The sequence below is a fragment of the Mustela putorius genome, unplaced genomic scaffold (genome assembly GCF_011764305.1).
Source record: "Mustela putorius furo isolate JIRA1106 unplaced genomic scaffold, ASM1176430v1.1 tig00000868_pilon_pilon_pilon, whole genome shotgun sequence".
Classification (NCBI taxonomy): Eukaryota; Metazoa; Chordata; class Mammalia; order Carnivora; family Mustelidae; genus Mustela; species Mustela putorius.
The window spans coordinates 2,336,282-2,357,575 of NW_025421502.1; the positions used below are offsets into that span (position 1 = coordinate 2,336,282).

Sequence of the window (21,294 nt, forward strand, 5' to 3'; positions counted from 1 at the left end):
TGCTTCCTGGTATTTCTGCCCTTGTGTACTTACCTCCCCTTAAAAGTGGGCCATCTTCATGACTTGTTTCTAACCCATCTAATATGGCAAATGTGATGGGATGTCACTTCTGTGATTAGGCTAGATATTTTGGTGGCACACTCTTTACCAGAGTGGCATTGATGAAGCTAGTTGATGAAGCATGTTGATACATAACAAGGAAGTGAGGGCAACAACCAGCCAAGAGCTGGCTAGGAAAGACCCTCAACTCAACAGCTTTTGAGGAACTGAATACTGCCACCAACTATGCGGGCTTGGAAACAGATCCTTCTTTAGTCTGTAGATGAGACCCCAACCCTAGCTGATATATTCATTGCAGCCTTTTGAGAAATCCCAAAGCAAAGGGCTCAGTTAAATTATGCCCAGGTTCCTGACTCACAGAAACTGTGAGATTATAAATGAGCGGTTATTTTTTTTTTTTATTTATTTTTTATAAACATATATTTTTATCCCCAGGGGTACAGGTCTGTGAATCACCAGGTTTACACACTTCACAGCACTCACCAAAGCACATACCCTCCCCAATGTCCATAATCCCACCCCCTTCTCCCAAACCCCCTCCCCCCGGCAACCCTCAGTTTGTTTTGTGAGATTAAGAGTCACTTATGGTTTGTCTCCCTCCCAATCCCATCTTGTTTCATTTATTCTTCTTCTACCCACTTAAGCCTCCATGTTGCATCACCACTTCCTCATATCAGGGAGATCATATGATAGTTGTCTTTCTCTGCTTGACTTATTTCGCTAAGCATGATACGCTCTAGTTCCATCCATGTTGTTGCAAATGGCAAGATTTCATTTCTTTTGATGGCTGCATAGTATTCCATTGTGTATATATACCACATCTTCTTGATCCATTCATCTGTTGATGGACATCTAGGTTCGGTTATTTTAAGCTTCTGTATTTGTGGCTATTTGTTATATAGCAATGTAAAACTAATACTTTGGTGTATTTATCAGCTAGGGCTGCGATAACAAAGCAACACATATGAGGGGTTAAACAACAGAAATTTATCTTAGCAAATTCTGTACGCAAGAAGTCCAAGATCAGAGTTTCAACAAGTTGGTTTTCTCCTGAGGGCTCTCTCCTTGCTTATAGATGTCTTCTCCCTATGTCTTCATGTGATCTTCCCTCAAGGTGTGTCTGTTCTAAATGTCTCTTTTTACAAGAACACCAGTTATGTTAATGTAGGGCTTACCCTAATGACCTCATTTTAACTTAATTACCCCTTTAAAGACCCTGGGTCCACATACACACATTCTGAGGTAGTAAGAGTTAGAAGCTTAACATAGGAATTTTACTAGGCATAGTTGAACCCATAAGAATAAGCTTTATATAAAATTCTGTAATTATGTTTATCTTTATAGCTAAAACTCTATTACCATATACTGTTGGTAAAGATCTTTTGTCATCTTGTTTTTCTTTAATATATAGTTATCTGGTGATGTATATAAACATTAAATAATAATATATACATAATACATATCACATGGTATAGCATATGTATTTGCATATCCCTGCCTCCACAACAAAATTATAATTTCTATAAGCATATGTTTTACATAGGATACTTTGCAGGATTTAAGGTAGTATTAGATGCTGTTTCAAATTGGATTTAAACTTTTGTGTTTACTTGTGTATTTCTTTTTTTTTAAGATTTTATTTGTTTATTTGATAGAGCACACAAGTGGGGGTAGCATCAGGCAGAGAGAGGGGGAGAAAAAGGCTCGTCATTGAGCGGAGAGCCTGACATGGGGCTCCATCCTAGGACTTGGGGATCATGACCTGAGCTTAAGGCAGATGTTTAACCAACTGAGCCACCCAGGCACCCCTACTTGTATATTTCTAAATGAGAATATTCTAGAAGTAGCTTATCTTAAGAATGAGAACCTGTTAAAGAGATAGGGTGTTTGAAGAATTTACATTTTACATTTACTTGAGGCACTTCTAGTTTTAGGCAATGGTAAGACCAGAGAATACCTGTCTTTATATTTCATAATCCAGATATAATGGATACACTGTTAGATCCAATCGAATGCTGTGCTGATTCTTTAAAACACTATCTCTATTTGAGTTATTAATAACACCATATGCCCTCACTGAGTATAGAGATTACTTAAAACAATAACACTATACATGTTTAAAATATTTTTTGAAATTGCTAAAAAAAAAAAAAAAGTTATATGACACAGGTTTTTGGGTTTTTTTTGTAGAATATACCAGTGGTTCTCAAAGGTGTAGTAGATCCAGGAGTCCCTTGAAACCTTCTTAGAAAATCTACAAGTTCAAAACTGCTATCATAGTAAATCTAAGATACTGTATGCTTTGTGTGAGTGTGTATGTGTTTTGACATTTATACTGATAATACAAAAGAAATAGTGAATGTAATTGCTGGACCTTTGCATGAATGAAGGTAGTGATATCAAACTATAGTACTCATCTGTATTTTTCAGCTCCATGCACTTACAGATTAAATAAACCTTTCTTCACTGAGGATTTCACATGATGAACCAGTTAAAATTATTACCATCATTAAATCTTGACGTTTGATTATATATCTTTGCAACATTCTACATGATTAAATGAGAAGAATGTGTAAAGCACTTCCGCTCCATACTGATATACAGTGGTTGTCTCAGGAAAAATACCTTGAAGTTGTTTGAGTTGTAAGCTGAACTAGATACTCTTTCATGAGGTACCATTTTTACTTGAAATTACAACTGAAAAACTGACTATGATTATTCATACTTAGGTTATTGAGAGACATTTTCTCAAAATGAACAAAATGAGACTGTTCCTTAATGAAAAACAACTGACTGCATTTATTGGCAATAACACAGGTCAGGCTTTCAAAAAAAAAATCAGACTTTTGGAAAATTTGTATTTATCCATGAGAACATGAGGAATTCCAAATTTAAAAATTGTTCTGGTGATGTTAGTGGTGATACTGTTTTTATAACAGTACATAATTAAATGTGTCCATGTTTGGAAGAACCATATAACATAGTAAACCAGTATTTTCCAAATGGTACATCATGTTATAAAATTATGCCTGGGTGTCAAAGAAGTACAATAAAGAGCAATGAATTTTAATGTAGCAGAATAAAATTTTATTACATTAGAAAATTTATTATAAAAAAAAAATTTATTATATTCATGTTGAAAATTAATTTGATTTAAACATTAAAGTTTGTGACTATTGATATAATTCATAAAGTACATTGATAAAGTTTCAGATTTCACAGGGCAACTAATCTTTAAAAAACTATCACTTGTTTAGTTTTGGGATGATTTTTGAGAACAGTATACACCATTATTTGAAAAGGCTGTGACGTACTCTCTTCCAACTACATACCCTTGTAAGTTCAGATTCTATTGGTATACTTCAACCAAAACAACCTAGTACAGTAGATTGAATATAGAAGCAAACATGGAGAATATAGCTGTCTTCTGTTAAGCCAGACATCAAAAAGAGATTTGGAAAAGATGTAAAAACATTGTTACTCTTTCTTTTTTTTTTTTCATTTCAAAATCATTTTTTAAGTATAATTGACACAATGTTATAGGAGTTTCAGGTGTACAACATAATGATTGGGTAAACATGCTCTGCTTACTCTAAGCGAGCTACTAATTGTCCTTATACATTCTTATTATAATGTCATTGACTTTTTTTTTTTAAATAACAGTATTTTCCATGAAAATGTTATTGTGCTGGAGTTAGAAAATCAACATTTTGCTACTATCATAGTAAAGACTGGTTCATGCAGGAATCATCACAGAATGCACAATCTATAGGGGGAATTTTGATGAAGACCAGGGTGTTTTCTTGGCCATAAAAAGTCTCACAATATTTTTATTAGTGACAAAGGAAAAATTAAAAGAGAATATTTAGCAGAGAAATTCAACAGCACATTGACCTGGCAATCAAAGTTACCATTTTTGAGAAGCAGTTGGACAGTGTATACTTCCATATGTGACAGCCGGAGGAGGATAGTGTTCTAGCTGAGAATGCATAGCCTAAATCAAATCATGAGCAAACATTTGACAATAACAAATGAGAATCATTCTTTTCTTTTCTTTTTTTTAAAGATTTTATTTATTTATTTGACAGAGAGAGAGAGATCACAAGTACGCAGAGAGGCAGGAAGAGAGGGGGAAGCAGGCTCCCTGACAAGCAGAGATCCCTGACAAGCAGAGATCCCAGTGCAGGGCTCTGGTCCCAGGACCCTGAGATCATGACCTGAGCCAAAGGCAGAGGCTTAACACACTGAGCCACCCAGGCGCCCTGAGAATCATTCTTTTTAAAAGATATACATGGTATTCTTCAAAACTCTCAGAATCTTGAAGATTCTTCAAATCTCTCAGGTCATGGAAGAAAAAAAGTGTGGGAATACTCCAGAGTAAAGGAAACTTAAGGAGAGATGACAACTAAATGCTCCATCTGACCCTAGGCTGGATCTGAATTAGGGGGCAAAAACCCTATAAAGGGCATCATTGGGTTAAATATACAAAATTAACATATGGCTGGTAAGATATTGTATTGATGTGGCATTTGCTGAAGTTGATAACTATATAATGATTTTAAGAGTACCACAATTTTAAGGTAATATACACTGAAATTTTAGGGGCAAAAGAGGCCTTCATCTTTGTAACTTACCTTCAAATTGTTCAGAAAAAAAATTAGGGATAAATGTAAACACGTGTGTGTGTATATGTGTATACATACACATATATATGTATTTGGTGTTAAATATGTGAATACATATACACATACACAGACATATATACATACATAGGATATAATTTTTTTAAATGGGCAAAATGTTAATAATAGATGTATCTGAGTAATCTGTTACATAAGTGTTTTTAGTACTGTTCTTCAAATTTTCTGTAAGTTTCAGTTACTTCCAAATAAAAACCAAATCATGCATTTAAAAGTTAAATGCAGTAACTTATGTTAATGTAATGGGTTCATTATTTTTTTAAATGAATTGATATATAGTTAACTTTTTTCTTTTTTAAGTTTTGTTTCTCATAGAGTAAGCATGAATAGATCTAATACATATGAATAAAACTCTTTGGGGTCCTTGATAATTTTTGAGTGTTGAGGTTCTGAGACCACAAAGTTGGAGAACCGTTGGTCTAGATTATGTGTGGGTAGTTAGGTAAGTGTTCCTCTTTTCCTTTTAAGGCTATTTTATGTCTCTAGTTAATGAGAGCTGATTTGGTAGATGCCACTAGTAACTTAACCTCTTTATGCCTTAGTGTTTATAATTTTAAAATAGAGATATAATATTGCCTATCCTCAGAGGAGTATTGTAAGGTGTAAGTCAGGTATCTATATAAGGCTCTTAACTATTGACCATTCTGCAGTGCTGTCTTTATTGGCAACGTGTGTTCCTGCTCTGTTATTGCTTGTTTTTGTCATTTATTATTATGCTTTGGCCAGTGATTTTGGTTCTAAATATATGTATATGAACCACCACAAAGAAACCAAAGAAGAGTATCAGATAGTTCATACACTGCAAGTTTACAGTGCTCATGCCCCTTCAAAGAAATGGTTAGGGAAACATAGAAGCATAAAGATGAGCAAGCAGTTTGGGATTGTTGGAAGTCTCTAATATAATAAAGAGCATCATAAACCTGGGAAGGGGATGCCTGGGTGGCTCAGTGGTTTGAGGCCTCTGCCTTCTGCTCAGGTCATGATCTCAGAGTCCTGGGATCAGGCCCCACGTCAGGCTCTCTGCTCAGCAGAGAGCCTGCAGAGAGCCTGCTTCCCTTCCTCTTTCTCTGCCTGCCTCTCTGTCTACTTGTGATCTCTGTCAAATAAATTAAAAAAATCTTAAAAAAAAAAAAAAAACCTGGGAAGTTGGACCAATGATTGTGTGAAGAGTAGTTGATAGAAAATATGACTGGACAGGAAATACTTATTCATTGGCGACAGACTGGAACCATACTTAGCACTATTTCCTTGGTATTTCAAATTCCAGATAGGCATTCTCTGATTAAATGTGTATGTGTATATTGGGTTATTTAAGTTGTTATAATAATATATACTTAAGTTAAATAAAGAATACTACTATTATGTGATATTTTCCCTGTTTTCTCAGCCCTGTCTAAATTCAGCTTATTCTATATCTCACTCTATCAAGCATCAAGCTAATGAAAAAGAAAGGAAATTAGATTTTTAAACTATATTATGTTAACCTAATTGCAAATTATCACTTTTTTTTAAAACAAGTGTGGCTTTATTCTTTTCAACTTTTTCTCTTTTACAGATAACTATAACTGTTAATACAAGAAATGATCACTTTTCAAAAGATCAAAAGATACACAAATGTAAAGGCTTTATGTCAGTATGCTATTTTATTCTCTTTTAACCTTCTTTTCTAAGACTTGTGATTTATTTTTTATAAACAGATCATCAGAAACTGGAAAGAGAAGCTAGAATCTGCCGTCTTCTGAAGCACCCCAATATTGGTAAGGAAATCTTTCCAATGTATTTTAAATGTTAATGTTTATGTTATGTATTTTTTAACCACAACATGTGCTTTAGTAATATTACTTTAGTAATCTAGACTGTTTGCAACTTTTAAGAAATAAGTTCCTAATTTTTGGTTTTGGTTATGGTTACATTTGATTCTTCAAGAGTTTTTGAAATGTTTTTCAAAACGTAACAGTTAATATACTAATACTTTAAAAATAGTACAAAGTTTTATTAATTGGGGTGCTTTTATGTATCTTCAAGGATTGTTCAGCTGCTGCTGCTGAAGTTTGGAGATACGGAATTTATGTCATTATTTTAGTCAGCTAAGTTACTTTTTACCTATCCTGCAAGGAATTTTTTGTATAGTTAAATTGATTTTCTTCCAGAAACTAGTAAAATTATTATTCTCTGTTATCCCCCATGAATTATGAAATAACAATATAATGTTCAAAATTTAAAAACTGATGAATATAAGAAAAATAGAAGAAACAAAAGAAAGAAAAAGAATACAAAGAAAAACAATGAAAAGAACAAGAACATGATTCTGTTAGTGGTGTTGATTATTTTAGATCAATGTCACTGCCCCAGCTCTGTGAGTTTTATTGTCAGCCAAATTGTGATGTAGAAGTTATGAGAGAAGGAGTGATAATGCAGTAGAATTGCAAAATCATTCACTGAGAAAGTTTATAGCTCTTCTATTTTTGTGAATGGGACCATTAAATTTCTATTCCTGACTTGAAGTTTCTAGCACCCTGCATGCTTCTTAGATTCTTAAGTGAATGAATGGACACTACCAAGTAAATCTGGAGCATGAACAAACCAGCAGCTGTCTAATATGAACCTTCTAGTTGGAGAGAGAACAACTCTGAAATGTAAATCTACCTTTTTTTCAGTGTTTTTTTTAACCTGATGGTCTTTGGCATTTCTTGGTTGGCTATCTTATTTTGCAAGGGCTGTTATAACAAAGTGTAACAGATTAGATGGCTTTAACATAGAAATTTATTTTCTCATAATTCTGTAAGCAAGAAGTCTGAGATCAAGGTGTTAGGGTTTGTTTCTTCTGAGACTCTTCTCCTTGGGTTGACAGAAGATAGATGTCTTCACGTGGTCTTGTCTCTATTGTAAATTTTTCTTTTTATAACAGCACCATTATATTATATTGGGGTCCACTCCAATGACCTCATTTTAACCTAAATGCCCTTTCAGAGACTTCAAATGCAGTCACTTTCTGAGATCGCAAGGTTGAGACACAATTTTGGAGAGATACTATTCATATTCAGTCCATAATATTGGCTAATGAGAAATTATACAGTATGACCCACTATGGTTCAGAGAGCACTGTTCTTGCTCAGGTTTAAGATAAATGAAATTTTTGTTTGGTTCACTTTGTTATTCTTGTGAAGAAGAGTTGTTTTTTGTTTTGTTTTTAATCGAGGTCTTTCTGTGAAACTCTGCTTTTTGAGAAAATAAAACTGGTTATCCTCATTTCCTCTAGGAGACCAAAGTCAGACATTCTAAAGACACTCAAACTAAAACAAGAACAATTTTCATTTTGAAACCCCATGCAGAATAACCTTACTAACAAAGGGGAAGTTGTATACTGGGGAAATTTCTGAAGTTTTTTGACATAGACAGCACCATTAAAACACTCTGACACTACATGTAATTTTTTTCAGTGGTCCATAGCTGCCAATGCTGTGGCTTTTTGGTCACTTCACTTGAGATTTTCTTCGATCTTTCAAGATTTCAGGAGTACAAAAGCATCTATAGAAATGTCAGGTCCTGAATTCCAAGATCCATTTCTAATCACAAGAGATATTTTGTAGTGATTCTGTACTGCAAGATGGGAATCAATAGATTAAACTATGACACACTCAAAACTCATAACAGTGGCAAATTACTCATATTATTAATTCACTCAGCAAGCTCATTTTCTGGGAATACAATAGGAATACAGCAGACCATTATACCTGCCCTCACATAGATTGCATTTTGGGGATTGACAGACAATAAGCAAAGTATAGGATATTATATTGTCATAAGTACTAAGGGGGAAAACAAGGGTGTGGAAATTGGTTTTGTTGGGGGATTATGATTTCAGATAGTTTGGTTGGGATGACGTAATTGAGAATGAAATTGGAATAAAGACCTTAATAAGAACAGGAGGAAGCAAGTCATTTGGCTTCCTGGGGCGGGGAGCATCAACAGATAGAGGAAACAAACAGCTTGTGTAAAAACCCTGAGGCAAGAGTTTGCCTAGTTGATTCCACCAAAACTTTTTTTCTAATTGGAGAAATGTGGATGAATTATTTTTCATTCTACTTTACCTTAATTGATTATCTTAATTAATCTTCATGTTATGCGGTTTGACAATGTTGTATTTACTCATTTGAAGAGAAATGATTAAACACCAATAGTAATTGTCAAAAAATAATAAGCAGCAGTAAACAAAGGAATGGTTTAAAGATAGGTGCCATGATGGATATCTGATTATCCTGGAGAGCAGGGGCAAACAGTGCAGTAAGCAGAGTGCTGCTGCTCCTGTTTGTCACTCCTGGTTAACAGCTTCACAGGAGTCACTTGCACTGGTTCAGTTTCCTCAGGAAAAACAGCATTTGGTCTTGATTTTCCTGAAATAGATAAAGTGATACCCAGTGTGAGACTCTTACCTCTTCTTCATTTTCCTCCATTCTGTTATGTGGTAGGTTATCTTAAAATCTTCCAGGTTTTAAAACTTGAAGGAAGGAAATACTACTTTGGACAGTTTTTCCTCTGGTGAAATTTTTGCTTGTTACTTTTTTTTTTTTTAATGTGCCTTTCTCTTGGCACAGAATCAATAATCTGGGAACTTGCAAGTAAAAGTTTTCTCTTGGAGAAACACATAAACCAACGAAAATTGGTAATTCATAAACCACTTTTTTTTCTTTAGTTTTTTTAATGTTTTTCTAATTTTCAAAGTAAAACACAGTGGAAAGTTTGGAAAATACAGTGATGTCTAAAGACGAAACCAAAGGAAATGACTTTTAGTATTTCTTATATTCATTTCTACCTTTTGTTGATAAATCTTATGATAACTTTCAGTATTCTCTTCATATTTTCATACCATTTAGGCAAACCATGAAAACATAATTTTTAAAATTATCTTAATAAAATTTATTTAGTATTGTGGTCATTGCCGGCCATGTTCTAGGCTCAACACACTGGTGATGAAGTAGTAATCAAGAGAAACAGTATCTCTGCTTACCCAAAGGTCAAACCCTAGTGTGAGGAGATAGGCCATAAACAAATGACCATCATTATAATGTCATAGAGGTTAGTTCTCTGCAGAGAAGTAAAATAGCATAAATTTTCACCAGGGGATTGGGTGACTACTATCAAAGAGAAACAGAATCAGACACATGTTTAAGTCAGTAGACAGATTTTATTCAATATATTGTATTAGGAGAAAGAGCTGAGCTCAATTCCAAATACAGCAAAGACAACTGGAGATTTATAGCCAGGGAGCAGAATGAGAATTGAAAATTGCTGAGAGGAGATATCAAACATAGGGTGATTCTTCCTGAACTTACTAAACTACTGACGAGATTCTTATTAAAGGAAGGCCAGAGGTTCAGACATCAAGGGTGAGGGATGAAGAACTTGATCAGATGTCAAGGGTAATCACGTATCAAAGATGCAAGTATGACTTTGTACAATTCTTTGCTAAGACTAACTTAGGCAGGTTGAGTATAGGGCCCAAGAAAAGGCCTAGTCAAAAAGAGGGCTCAAAGGAGCCTGCCTAATTTTGGGGATAGTCTTTGTCACTACATTGAGTGGCTTGTCAGGCAAGATAGTCTGCTGGCATCATATTTAAATTGGGGCACCTGGGTGGCTCAGTGGGTTAAGCCTCTGTCTTCAGCTCAGGTCATGATCCCAGGGTCCTGGAATCAAGCCCCGCATTGGGCTCTCTGCTTGTCAGGGAGCCTGCTTCCCCTCCTCTCTCTCTGCCTGCCTCTCTGCCTACTTGTGATCTCTGTCTGTCAAATAAATAAAAATAAATAAAAATATATATATATTAAATTGATATCTAAAAGATAAGAATCCATCAAGGAAAAGCTCAGGGAAACAGGGTTTCAGGCAGAGTAAATTTCCCCTGTTAGAGAGTCAGAGGATTGGTGTGTAGCTTACCATGAGTGAACGAGAGAGAGTGACCTGAGATGAGTCAAAAGGATAGGTAGATGCATGACCACATAGGGCATTAGAAATCAGGTTAGAGCATTTAGGTTTTATTCTAAGTACAGTGTGAAGCCAGTAGAAGAATGATAAGCAAGAGTGCATCATCTGATTTGTTCTGCCTGCTGTGTGTAAAATGGATTGTAGTCACATGAGCACAATCAGAGATAATAGTGCCCCATTAGTTTCATTAGAATCCAGTGTTTATCACCCTTGGCTCCATCTTTTCGGTAAGAATTTAAATAGACCTCCTTTCTGTGTGCTCCTCATAGTTCATGAAACGTACCATGCACTTTTTGGCTCAACAAATTTGGGAGTGTAGGCAATTTCCTAAGCAGCTCCATCTTTGCTCTGTCTTCAGAGGAGCTAGACAGACTATTTTGTTTGATCCCCAAATGAGAAAGATTATAGTTAACCTTCTCTTGAGGTGTTGAATCAATTTGGCAAAAGGATCTTACCTCAAGCTTCTATTAATTAGCTTATTTTTTATCATTATGTTTATCCTTTATTTTAATAAAATGGGATTATTTTCTCTTGAGTTATAAACAGATATGTAATAAGTCAAATAATTTGAGCTATATGTTAGCATATCCAGTAAGTGAAGGAAAATAACTTTAAGGCAGTGAAATAAAGTACTTGAGGTAATAGCCAAATTGTTCTCAAAATTATTTTATATTTTCACTGTTTTTGTACTTGTTTTTTGATAAGCATTATTATTACTGAGGAATTTTTTAAACCTATGGCAAAATCCAAATAACTCAAAACAAGAGAAACTAGGGATATCAGGCAAAAATGCTCATTTAATGCAACTGTATAAATCTGAAAAGAAGTGGGCCAGGAAAGGAAAAGAGAAAATATCAGGAACTTTGATCTGAGTCATCAGAGGTTTCAAGGGAGAAGATAACCACTTATTCTTTATTTGTAAGGAGATCAATATTTGAGACAAATTTTCAGTTGGTGGGATGATAAATTTTGTGGCTAGGCTATCCCATTCTCTAAAGACCTGAATTTACACTTTGTGTAGACTTCAGAAAGAGCAAGATGTTTTTGAAAGTGTAAGGGAACATTTATATTTGTAGAAGATCAATATCTCCTTTGTAAGGTAAGCCTTTTAGTGAGTGATATGGCTCAATGAATCCCAGTAGCTAGAGAGCTAAAGGAAAGGCTATGTGGCCTTTAATAAAAAGGAACTAGTCTGCTCTAGTGCCCTGGGCTTCTAGTACAATGAGTTAACCATTCTGAGATCACATCATAGTATCTTAATGATTATCACCTTCCTACCAGCTCTCAGTCATTGCACCAAAACACATAAACACACTCATTCATTGTTGTAAGGCATAATAGATAAAGACGTGGTGTTAATGGAAAAGTCTATAGACTAAGTGAACTCCACTTTATTCTGCTTCCGACACTGAGTCTGTCCAATGAACTGCTGAAGCATATTCCATTTGCTTATTAATGTCTAGTTGCTCTCTTTATAAAGCAGAGAAAATATTTGCCATTTTATTTTCTTAGAATTATTAGGGAGAACTAGGTAGTTCATCTTTTTGGTGAGTAGTTAATAAACTTTGGAAGATACTTAATGTAAATAAACAGTTGGGTAAATTATTAAGGGGCATTACTTATACCATATACTGACTAATTGATCATTTCTTAATGTCTAGTAGATTTTTCCTGAGAGATATATACTCAACAGTGGAAAAACATTTCAAAAACTTTTATGTATCATTCATATACACATACATGTATAGTCCTATATATTCATATATCCATATATATACATGTGTGTATATAAATATATATATATATAATCAGAGAATCACAATATTGCAGTAACAAAGATCTTATAGTTAATTAGTATAAACTCTCACATTTTTTTTATAATTGAGGAAACTAAAATTTTCTGTACCTATATGACTTATCCAAAGTCACAGTTCTTTAATGATGTATAAAGAGGTACTCATGTTTAAGGGAACCTGTGCAGCAGCAAGATTGAAAAGGCATTGGTAATAATTTTCCCTTTTGAGGAGAATTTTGAAGTTGATTTTGCTTCAAATCAACCCTCCCCCAAAATAGGAAAAAAACCCACAGTAAGTTAAAAACTTCCAATACTGATAGAAGAAAAGAAAACTTTGGTTGAACGTAAGTAATACCTGTCTATTCTGTTATGGAGCCACACGTTCCATAAAAATATACCTAACAGCTTTTATGGTTTGACATATGTAACAATACATAAAGTTCCATATGCTGACAGGTAGAGATTAGAAAATATATAAAGCCTTTACTTACTGTATAAACAGGTTTTCCATGCTCAGGAGGGATAATTTATGGTATCTAGGATATACATAATTTCCTTTTCCTAAAATGTGAAACTGGAAGAACCCTTAGGATTTACCTAAATCCAGGGTAGATTCTGCACATGGAATTTTGGAGGTTTCAGTAGGAAGGTAATGCCCAAGGTCACTTGCGGATCTCCAGGGGGATTAAAAATGCACAATTTGCTTTGCATGCAGTGTTTTTCCTTTTCCCTGACCTTAGGAGGCCTGGTGTAATACCATAAAATTAATATTTTAACCTCAATATTAGATCTACCTATTTTTTGCAAATAATCCATGAGTTAAATATCATACCTCTAATTTTCACAAGACAAAATTAAGTGATTTTTTTTTTTTTTTTTTGCTTTTAACATTTTACCTTTTTGTTCTACTCTACCTGCAGTCCTCTTCCAGGTTGCTAGAATTTATAAGAAACTGCTCTAATCAGATTATATGGACAAGCTTAAATTCAGTAAAAACTTATCTTAAATATTCCCAGTAGTTAGTTATCAAATGATTAAACTGCCTTATATGTACATCTGTTGCTACAATATATCAGTTTTGAATAATTTGAAAGAGTCCTATGGGAAAGGAGAACAGAGTTAGTGCAGAGTAAATGTTAATGGATATGCTGAGAAAACAAAGTTAATGATTTCAAATGACACTCAAGTCTTTTTCAGTGTTATGAAAAATTGAACATTGCAAGAAAATGATACTTAAAGTTTTAATGACCTCCCCCATTATTGACGATTATGCCTAATATTCATAAGTTTGTAATTATACAAGAATAAGTAATTTTTGTTGCTAAACAACTTGCTCTACCGACTTTTCAACATTAGATAAAAGGTAATTTAACATAATTCAGTAGTGAAAAAGCAAGGTACTCTTGTTTTATGTTCACCTTTTGTTTGATTAAATCTCACCTCTTTATCTTGATTATTTGATGTGAAGGCTAAATTACTTCTCAGAATATCTTACTGTCTGCAGAATTGATTACCCTTTCTTAACAAATGTGAGAAACAACACAGAGATATTTTTTCCCAGCAAATAATTATTCTCAAAATTTCTCATTATCTACTGTAGCTTTTTCTTTTTTTTCTTTTATTCATTTAATATGGTACCAGTGATGTACCCTTCATAATTCCTGGTCGAAAGTTAAATTCATCATCACCTGAAGTAAACGGACTATTTAGTAGAAAGATAAAATATGGATATAAAAATTATTGATACAAGATAACATTTTAAATTCTCTTTTAATTGATGAGTTTGGATATGAATCCATTTTTATTGACTCCTCTGTAAATAAATTATTTTTCCATATATCAATGAAATGGCCACTTGCTGAGTTATATTAGAATTGTTTGGATTTCATATGAAACTGTGGAGAAAAAAATGATTCTCCTATTACAAATGAAGGACAGTTTGTGATTTGGACTTACTGGATAGAGCATTTTGATCTGTCAATGCATAATACTCAAATATATCCTCTGTTTTATTTTACTAAACCTATTATTTCCATCTTGTCCTGTCTTCACTATGTTCAGGGTAGAATCTTTTACCAGAATATTAGAAGCTTGTAATAGTTTCTTGGGCTCAGAATTGTCCCCTAAACTGAAACTTTGAAAGAAAAAAATAGTTCCCAACATTACTAGCACCTTTTTGTTTCTTTACTTGCTTGTTTGGCTGGGGCTATACAGAATCACTCTCCACTCCCTTACCTCACCCTGAGTAAGAAAAGCTCTTGTTGCCTGGAAATGCTGAAAGGAGTGGAGGAATCTCTTCATCACTTAAAAATCATTGTTCTTTCCCTTTCTTTTGATGGTTTTGACAATAAAAATAAACTTAGATACAATAAGCTATTGTGTTAAGATTTGAAAATGAGCTGAATAAAAGAAAAAAAATTGGGTTGGAATTCTAGTGAATTTGTCACTACAATTAATAGCAAAGCTGTTAACTGTGTTATCAGATACTAATCTAAATGTTTTCCATGCATCCAGACTTTTAATCTTCAAAACAAACAAGTGTCATTCTTGTCTCCATTTTACAGACAAGGAATAGAAAGCCCAAACGGGTTACAGAGTCAACTAAGGTCAGACAGCTAGTAAGTAGTAGAGTTGAGATTCCAGCCTGCACAGCCTGGTATCACCATCTATACTCTTCAACACCACACTGTGTTGCCTTTGGTTGTAGAACTCTAAATTAGTCACATTGTTATTTAATAAGTGAAGAACATCCAGATTTTATGAAGATTGGTTGTAATAACAGCAGACTGTTTTCCTAGAGATATTATGTAATTTTACTGTTTATTTCTAGTCCTTACTCTAGGGGGAAATAACATAAGATTATTGAAACACTTCAGGAAAATGCAGATATTATAGAACTAATTATATTTTAATGACAATAATTTTCAGTGTCTTTGTGCAAAACCTTTTAAGTAGTTGTATCTGGCCCTGAATTAATTATTTACTTGCCATGCAAGACTCCTTTTTACTCTCTTCTTATTGATGGGAAAATGAATGACAAATATTTGTCAGAAAACAATGAAGGTTAAGGAAACAAACCAACAACAGTAATTGATGTGTAACATATGACAAATTTTTTAAAAAGCTATTCTTTAAATTGTAGAAAAAAGATCAGGATATAACACTTATGAGATGGTGGATTTCTAAAATCAGATAAGCCCTTGGAGTTGTATGTTATGTATATGGGGGGAGGCAGGTGTTTTAAGCAATCATTGCTTATAGCTTATTTTATTTATTTAGTTTTGCTTGTAATGTATTTTAATAGAATATAGAGGGAATACTAATTTAGAGTTTTGAGATAACTTTTGAAAGTATAATTTAGAGTCCAGTTATAGCATTCATTTCTAGCATTTGTAATGTAAACCATGGTTTAAAGTTGCCATTTTAGGGGAGGTAATTCTATATTCCTATTACTTATAAATTTGAAAATAAGAATTCATTCTCTCTTAAAATGTTCCACAGGTAGAAGTGTTTGGTCTTTGTATTTGATTTGCATCTGCTTCACAAAAACTTCCCTAGATCTAATGAGCTTGCCATAGAGTAATGATTATGTCAGATTATTATTTGATAGATTCATTTTGATGATTATTTAGTTTAAAAAGCTAATGGCTTATGTTGAAGAAATTAGGTACATGTAGTTATATGACTTGAATTCTTCCTCTTATTCTTTAACATTTTGTACTTCTGTAGTAATTTATAACATATTTCCTATAAAATGATAGAAGTTATTTGGTAAGATTTTGTTCACACTATTGAAGTTCAGTAGTTTTTGTAGTTTATTCTTTAAATATTACTTTCAGCTTTTAGTCATGAATTTATTTTGTAGATAGTTCAACCAAAGGCTCAGTATAAGAAAAATTTCTGTAGCCTACAATGTTAATTACTGAGGTAGATGGCAATAATTTTTATGAGTCTCTTATTTTGAAGCGTAGGAAATCTTGTCTTTCATTTGTTCTGCTCAGAATTGACTTATGAAAATTGGAAACAAATTGTGTAAACCCCCCCATAAGTATATCCTGAATTGTGATTTCCTTTGGTATCAGTATTTTTGCACATATAGATGAGTTTACATTGGATATTTATTAAAAACATACACAACTATGCTTTAATTGTTTATCTGTTTTTTCACTAAGAGCAGAGCTCTCACTTTCAAATTAAAGTGGTGAAGCCTAGTGTTATATTTTAATTAGATCTGAAAATTTTTTTTAAAGATTTTATTTATTTATTAGAGAGAGAGCAAGCATGAGTAGTGGGGAGGAGCAAAGGAAGAGGGAGAAGCAGGCTCCCCCCTGAGCATGGAGCCTAATGTAGGGCTCAATCCCTGACTCTGGGATCATGACCTGAGCTGAAGGCAGTTGCTAAACTGATGGAGCCACCCAGATGCCCCAGCTCTAAAAATATTTCTTAAAAGCTTATGAAAAATATAATAAAATATACTGATTTCGTTTCTTTCTACCTATTATTTTTTCTTCCAGTTTCTTGAAACAATCCATTGGATTAATCTTTTTTTTAAATCCACATTTGATTTCAGAGTTAAGAATAATACCAGCCTGGGTAAAGGTAAAATGAAAAAAAAAATAAGCAAAACGAAAGTATATATAATCTACATGTTGTCTCTATTCCCAGTGATTAGTATTAAGCATTTAGTTGAATACTGCTAACTCTATTGGAGTTAAAATACTGAAAGATCATTACAAGGATGAATGAGCCATAGTCCTTGACCACAAGTTCATGATTTTGGAGGGCAGATAGTTCTGTGTGCAACTAAAATATAATGTGGTTATGTACTTTAATGACGCTATTACTAAGGTGCCATGAGAGCACTAAGGAATAAACTAAGAATTTTAATTGAAATACACTGGATAATGTAAAGAATTTTTGCCATAAAGAAGTAGTATTGTACTCAATAGCGGTAAATGAAAGACAAAACAACAAAAGGAAAAAATCAGTTTTAAAAGTTCATGGTACACTTGAAGAATGATAGAAAATCAGAATGACTGGAGTAACTGGATTTGCTGGCTATAAAGCTTGATTGGGAATTATAACAGAGTCTTTTGACTTTTCTCTGCTGAAGTGTTTGATCTCTAATCTTTAGAAATGAGGAATTATTAAAGACTTATTTATTTGACTCATATGATTTTATTGGTTTCTTAGGAATACAATTTTGGCAGTAATACACATGACATTCTGGAGTCGGGAGAAATTTGTGTTAAAAGAGTATTTGAAAGCTTGATATATAATTAATTTATATATAAGGCAAATGATGAATTCCTGAACCATGTTTAATTTATATATTAAGACAATTAATTTATATATAAGGCAAATGATGAATTCCTGAACCATGATAATGGGAACAGAGATGGCAAAAAAGGTAAAGATACTAGACATAATGTGAAGGTAGAATTATGAGATCTTGGGCAGTAGTTAAATTGTGATAAATGAATAAGATAGAAAGTGGTTTCTCAGAGGTTTTTAATTTGGGTGACTGGAGAGATATTGATTTCATTAAGAATAAGGAACAAAGGAGGAAAAGGTAGTAGGGAGAAATTAGAAACTTAGTTGATTTAAGAACATGCTGACATTAATTTTTTTAAAAAGATTTATTTATTTAATTGAGAGAGAACACAAGCAGGAGGGACAGAGGAAGAGGGAGGGAGAATCCCAAGCACACTCTAACCTGGGGCTCAATCTCACAACCCTGAGATCACGACCTGATCTGAAACCAAGAGTTGGAGGCTTACCCAACTGTGTCACCCAGGCACCCCTAATGAAAGTATTTTTTAAAGATTGGGAAGTACCTTTTAAGGGGGGCCATGGACAAAGAAGGAATAATAGAAATAGCAAACAACATCCATAAGACCCTGATCATTTACTTTTTGCTAAAAACTCTTAGCTTTTCCCCATTTGGGCATTCCTCTTCAGGATGGAAGTGGTTGGCAATGGTTATGACCATCCCTCCTAGGGCGAAGAGAATGTAACTAGACTTTTGGTTTTGTATCCTTTTTTTTTTTTTTCCATGCAGGAAATAAAGATTGTCAAGTTGGATGCTCACAGTATCTTTTGAATAAATAAGATAGTTACTGCACCAACTTTATAGCATAACTGTAGCTGAACATTTCTAGAATGTTCCCCCACATTCTGTCAACTAGAGTAAGGCTCACTTTTCATGGATCTCTTGTGCTTTAGTGAAGCATATATCTTTTAAATGACTTAGTAACTTGATAATTACTTTAATTAGGATATAACCTATTTGACTTATGTGTGGGATACTGCATAGAGCTCTAGAGACTGTGAATATGTATTTTGGAGACATTTACATGTAGGAGAGTAAAAGTGGATAAATGCACACAGCATTGTATTATGAAGAGGGTCAAAGATAGGTGATCAGTAATACCTAGTCATGAGGGGCATGAAAATTATTTTTTAAGAATGATAACAATAGTAATATTCTTAGTAATATTCTTAGATTATTTTTAATCTGAATGTGCTTTAAAACAAACATAAAATATTTAAAATTTTATTTTGGATGAAAAAAGGAAGTTACATTTGGGGACAAAATAGTATAAAAATAAAAATTTAAGCTTCATTTTAGCAATAATAGTTTAAATGTGTTGATTTTAGATAGGCTTATATCAGTTTTTGCTCTTATATCTGTAAGGAAAGGACCAAGACTATGTTTGCTTAATAGGCTTAATTTTGTTGGAGCTATAATAAAATTACTATATTGAAGATCATATTTTTCCTTCTTCCAGTTGCCATCCCCTAAACAATGTCTTGTTTAGAAACTGGTAGTACCAGATACATATTTAAACGTATTTGCTGGAACATGACAAGAGAAGAGCTCTGATAAAATATGGTTTTCCAGTGTCTCAGATTTGTATTCTCATATCTGTAGATATTACAGTGACCTTTTCTTTTGATATTCCTTTTATAAATCTGCCCTTTAAAATTAAATTACATCTCCTGGTCACTTTCTAAGAATACATTCATAATATGGACAAGAATACATTCATAAAATGAGATAAGGCCATTCCCCTTCCCCCATCCCCAAAAGCCAAGGAACCATTGATTTAAGGTAGGTTTTCAACCTTGGGAGATTTTGTAGCATTTATTCTTTCCTCTTCCTAGGGATATTATAGCACTGTGTGTTTAGGTCATTAGAACTGGAGGTGTCCATCTGGCATCAGTCCAAGAGAGGGCACAGATGCCACTAATATCCTATACTGGATAAGACAACATCTCCCAAGAGTGAATTATTTGGTCCAAAATATTAATAGGGCTGATATTGGGAAGGCCTGATTTAAGATAACAACAACAATAACAACAATACGGCAAAGAGCTAGACTACTTGGTTTAGCTCTGGACCCATGCAATTTTTTATATATATTAAGAAGAAAATAGTCAATATGTCCCCTTAAGTGAAGGACAAGTAAGCAATGACACTTACATAGACTATCCTGTGAACAGAGATTTCTAGAATATTCCCTTTTAACCGAAGAGTAGAAAAATAAAGAACAAATTTCAATGTCAGCCATAAATGAAATGTAGTCACAGATTAGAATATTGGTGTTTTTTCCTAAATCATTGAAAAAGGATATTTATATATTTAAAGTTTTTTTTTCTAAATTTAAAGTGAGGAGTAAACTAGTAAACTATTTAAGTTAGTATTGAAGTAAAATGAGGAGAGTATTTCCCAAGAATCATAAAAAGAGAAGTAATTCTCTGGGAAATAATTTTATCTTCATTATGAATCATTTTGATTTTATCCTTTTTGGATCTTGAACCTTGTTCAGATAAACTTTTTTATCTGAACATAGATTCTTCTTATCCACAAAATTGCATATTAACACCAAAGGTGATTCTTATCCACAAAATTGCATATTAACACCAAATTTTTCATGTAGTTTGAAATATTTCATAGACTAGTAGAGCCCAAATATGGACCATTCTCCATAGATTTCAAATTAAAATGGAACAAACCTTATTTTGAAGAAATATAGTTCAGTGGTCTCTTTATCCTAAATGTGATTCTCACGTTAGTCTTAATGACCTTGTAATTCACGTAAAAAGATTTACAAGTTTCTCTCCACTTCCACTCCTGTCTTATTATGGTGTGCATTTTGGGTTGGGGATGTAGCCTGACTGTAGAAGGGAGAAATGCCATCTAGCTCACTTGGTATTTAAACTGCTGGACTGAGGCACCTGGGTGGCTCAGTTGGTTAAGTGTCCATCAGCTCAGGTCATGATCCCGGGGTCCTAGGATCGAGCCCCAAATTGGGCTCCCTGCTCAGCGGGGAGCCTGCATCTCCCTCTGCTCTCCCCCAATTTGTGTTCTCTCTCTCTCTGTTCCCGCTCCCTCTTTCTAGTAAATAAATAAATAAAATCTAAAAAAAAAAAAAATCTGGGCAGAAACTGAACTAAACTAGTCTTATATTTATTTATGCCTATTTATACCTCTAGATTACTAATATAGCCCCCCATCCAAAGAATTTGTTAAGAAAATGAATAATCTAGTGCACCTGGGTGGCTCAGTCATTAAGTGTCTGCCTTCTACTCAAATCATGATCCTGGAGTCCTGGGATCCAGCCCCGTATGGGCTCCCTGCTCCAGGGGAAGGCTCCTTCTTCCTCTCCCGCTCCCCCTACTTCTGTTCCCTCTCTCACTGTGTATCTCTCTGTCAGATAAATAAATAAAATCTTTTAACAAAGAAAATGAATAATG

General features: G+C 33.7%; 1 protein-coding gene across 22 annotated transcripts in view; it reads left to right on the forward strand.

Annotated features, from left to right (window-relative positions):
• Positions 1-21,294, forward strand: part of CAMK2D (calcium/calmodulin dependent protein kinase II delta) — a 323,815-nt gene that overhangs the window by 87,791 nt on the left and 214,730 nt on the right. For all 22 annotated transcript variants that reach the window (XM_013053965.2, XM_013053960.2, XM_013053958.2 and 19 more), the window contains exon 3: positions 6,458-6,517. In XM_013053965.2, coding sequence (XP_012909419.1) covers positions 6,458-6,517 — 60 coding nt within the window. The remainder of the gene's footprint in view (positions 1-6,457; positions 6,518-21,294) is intronic.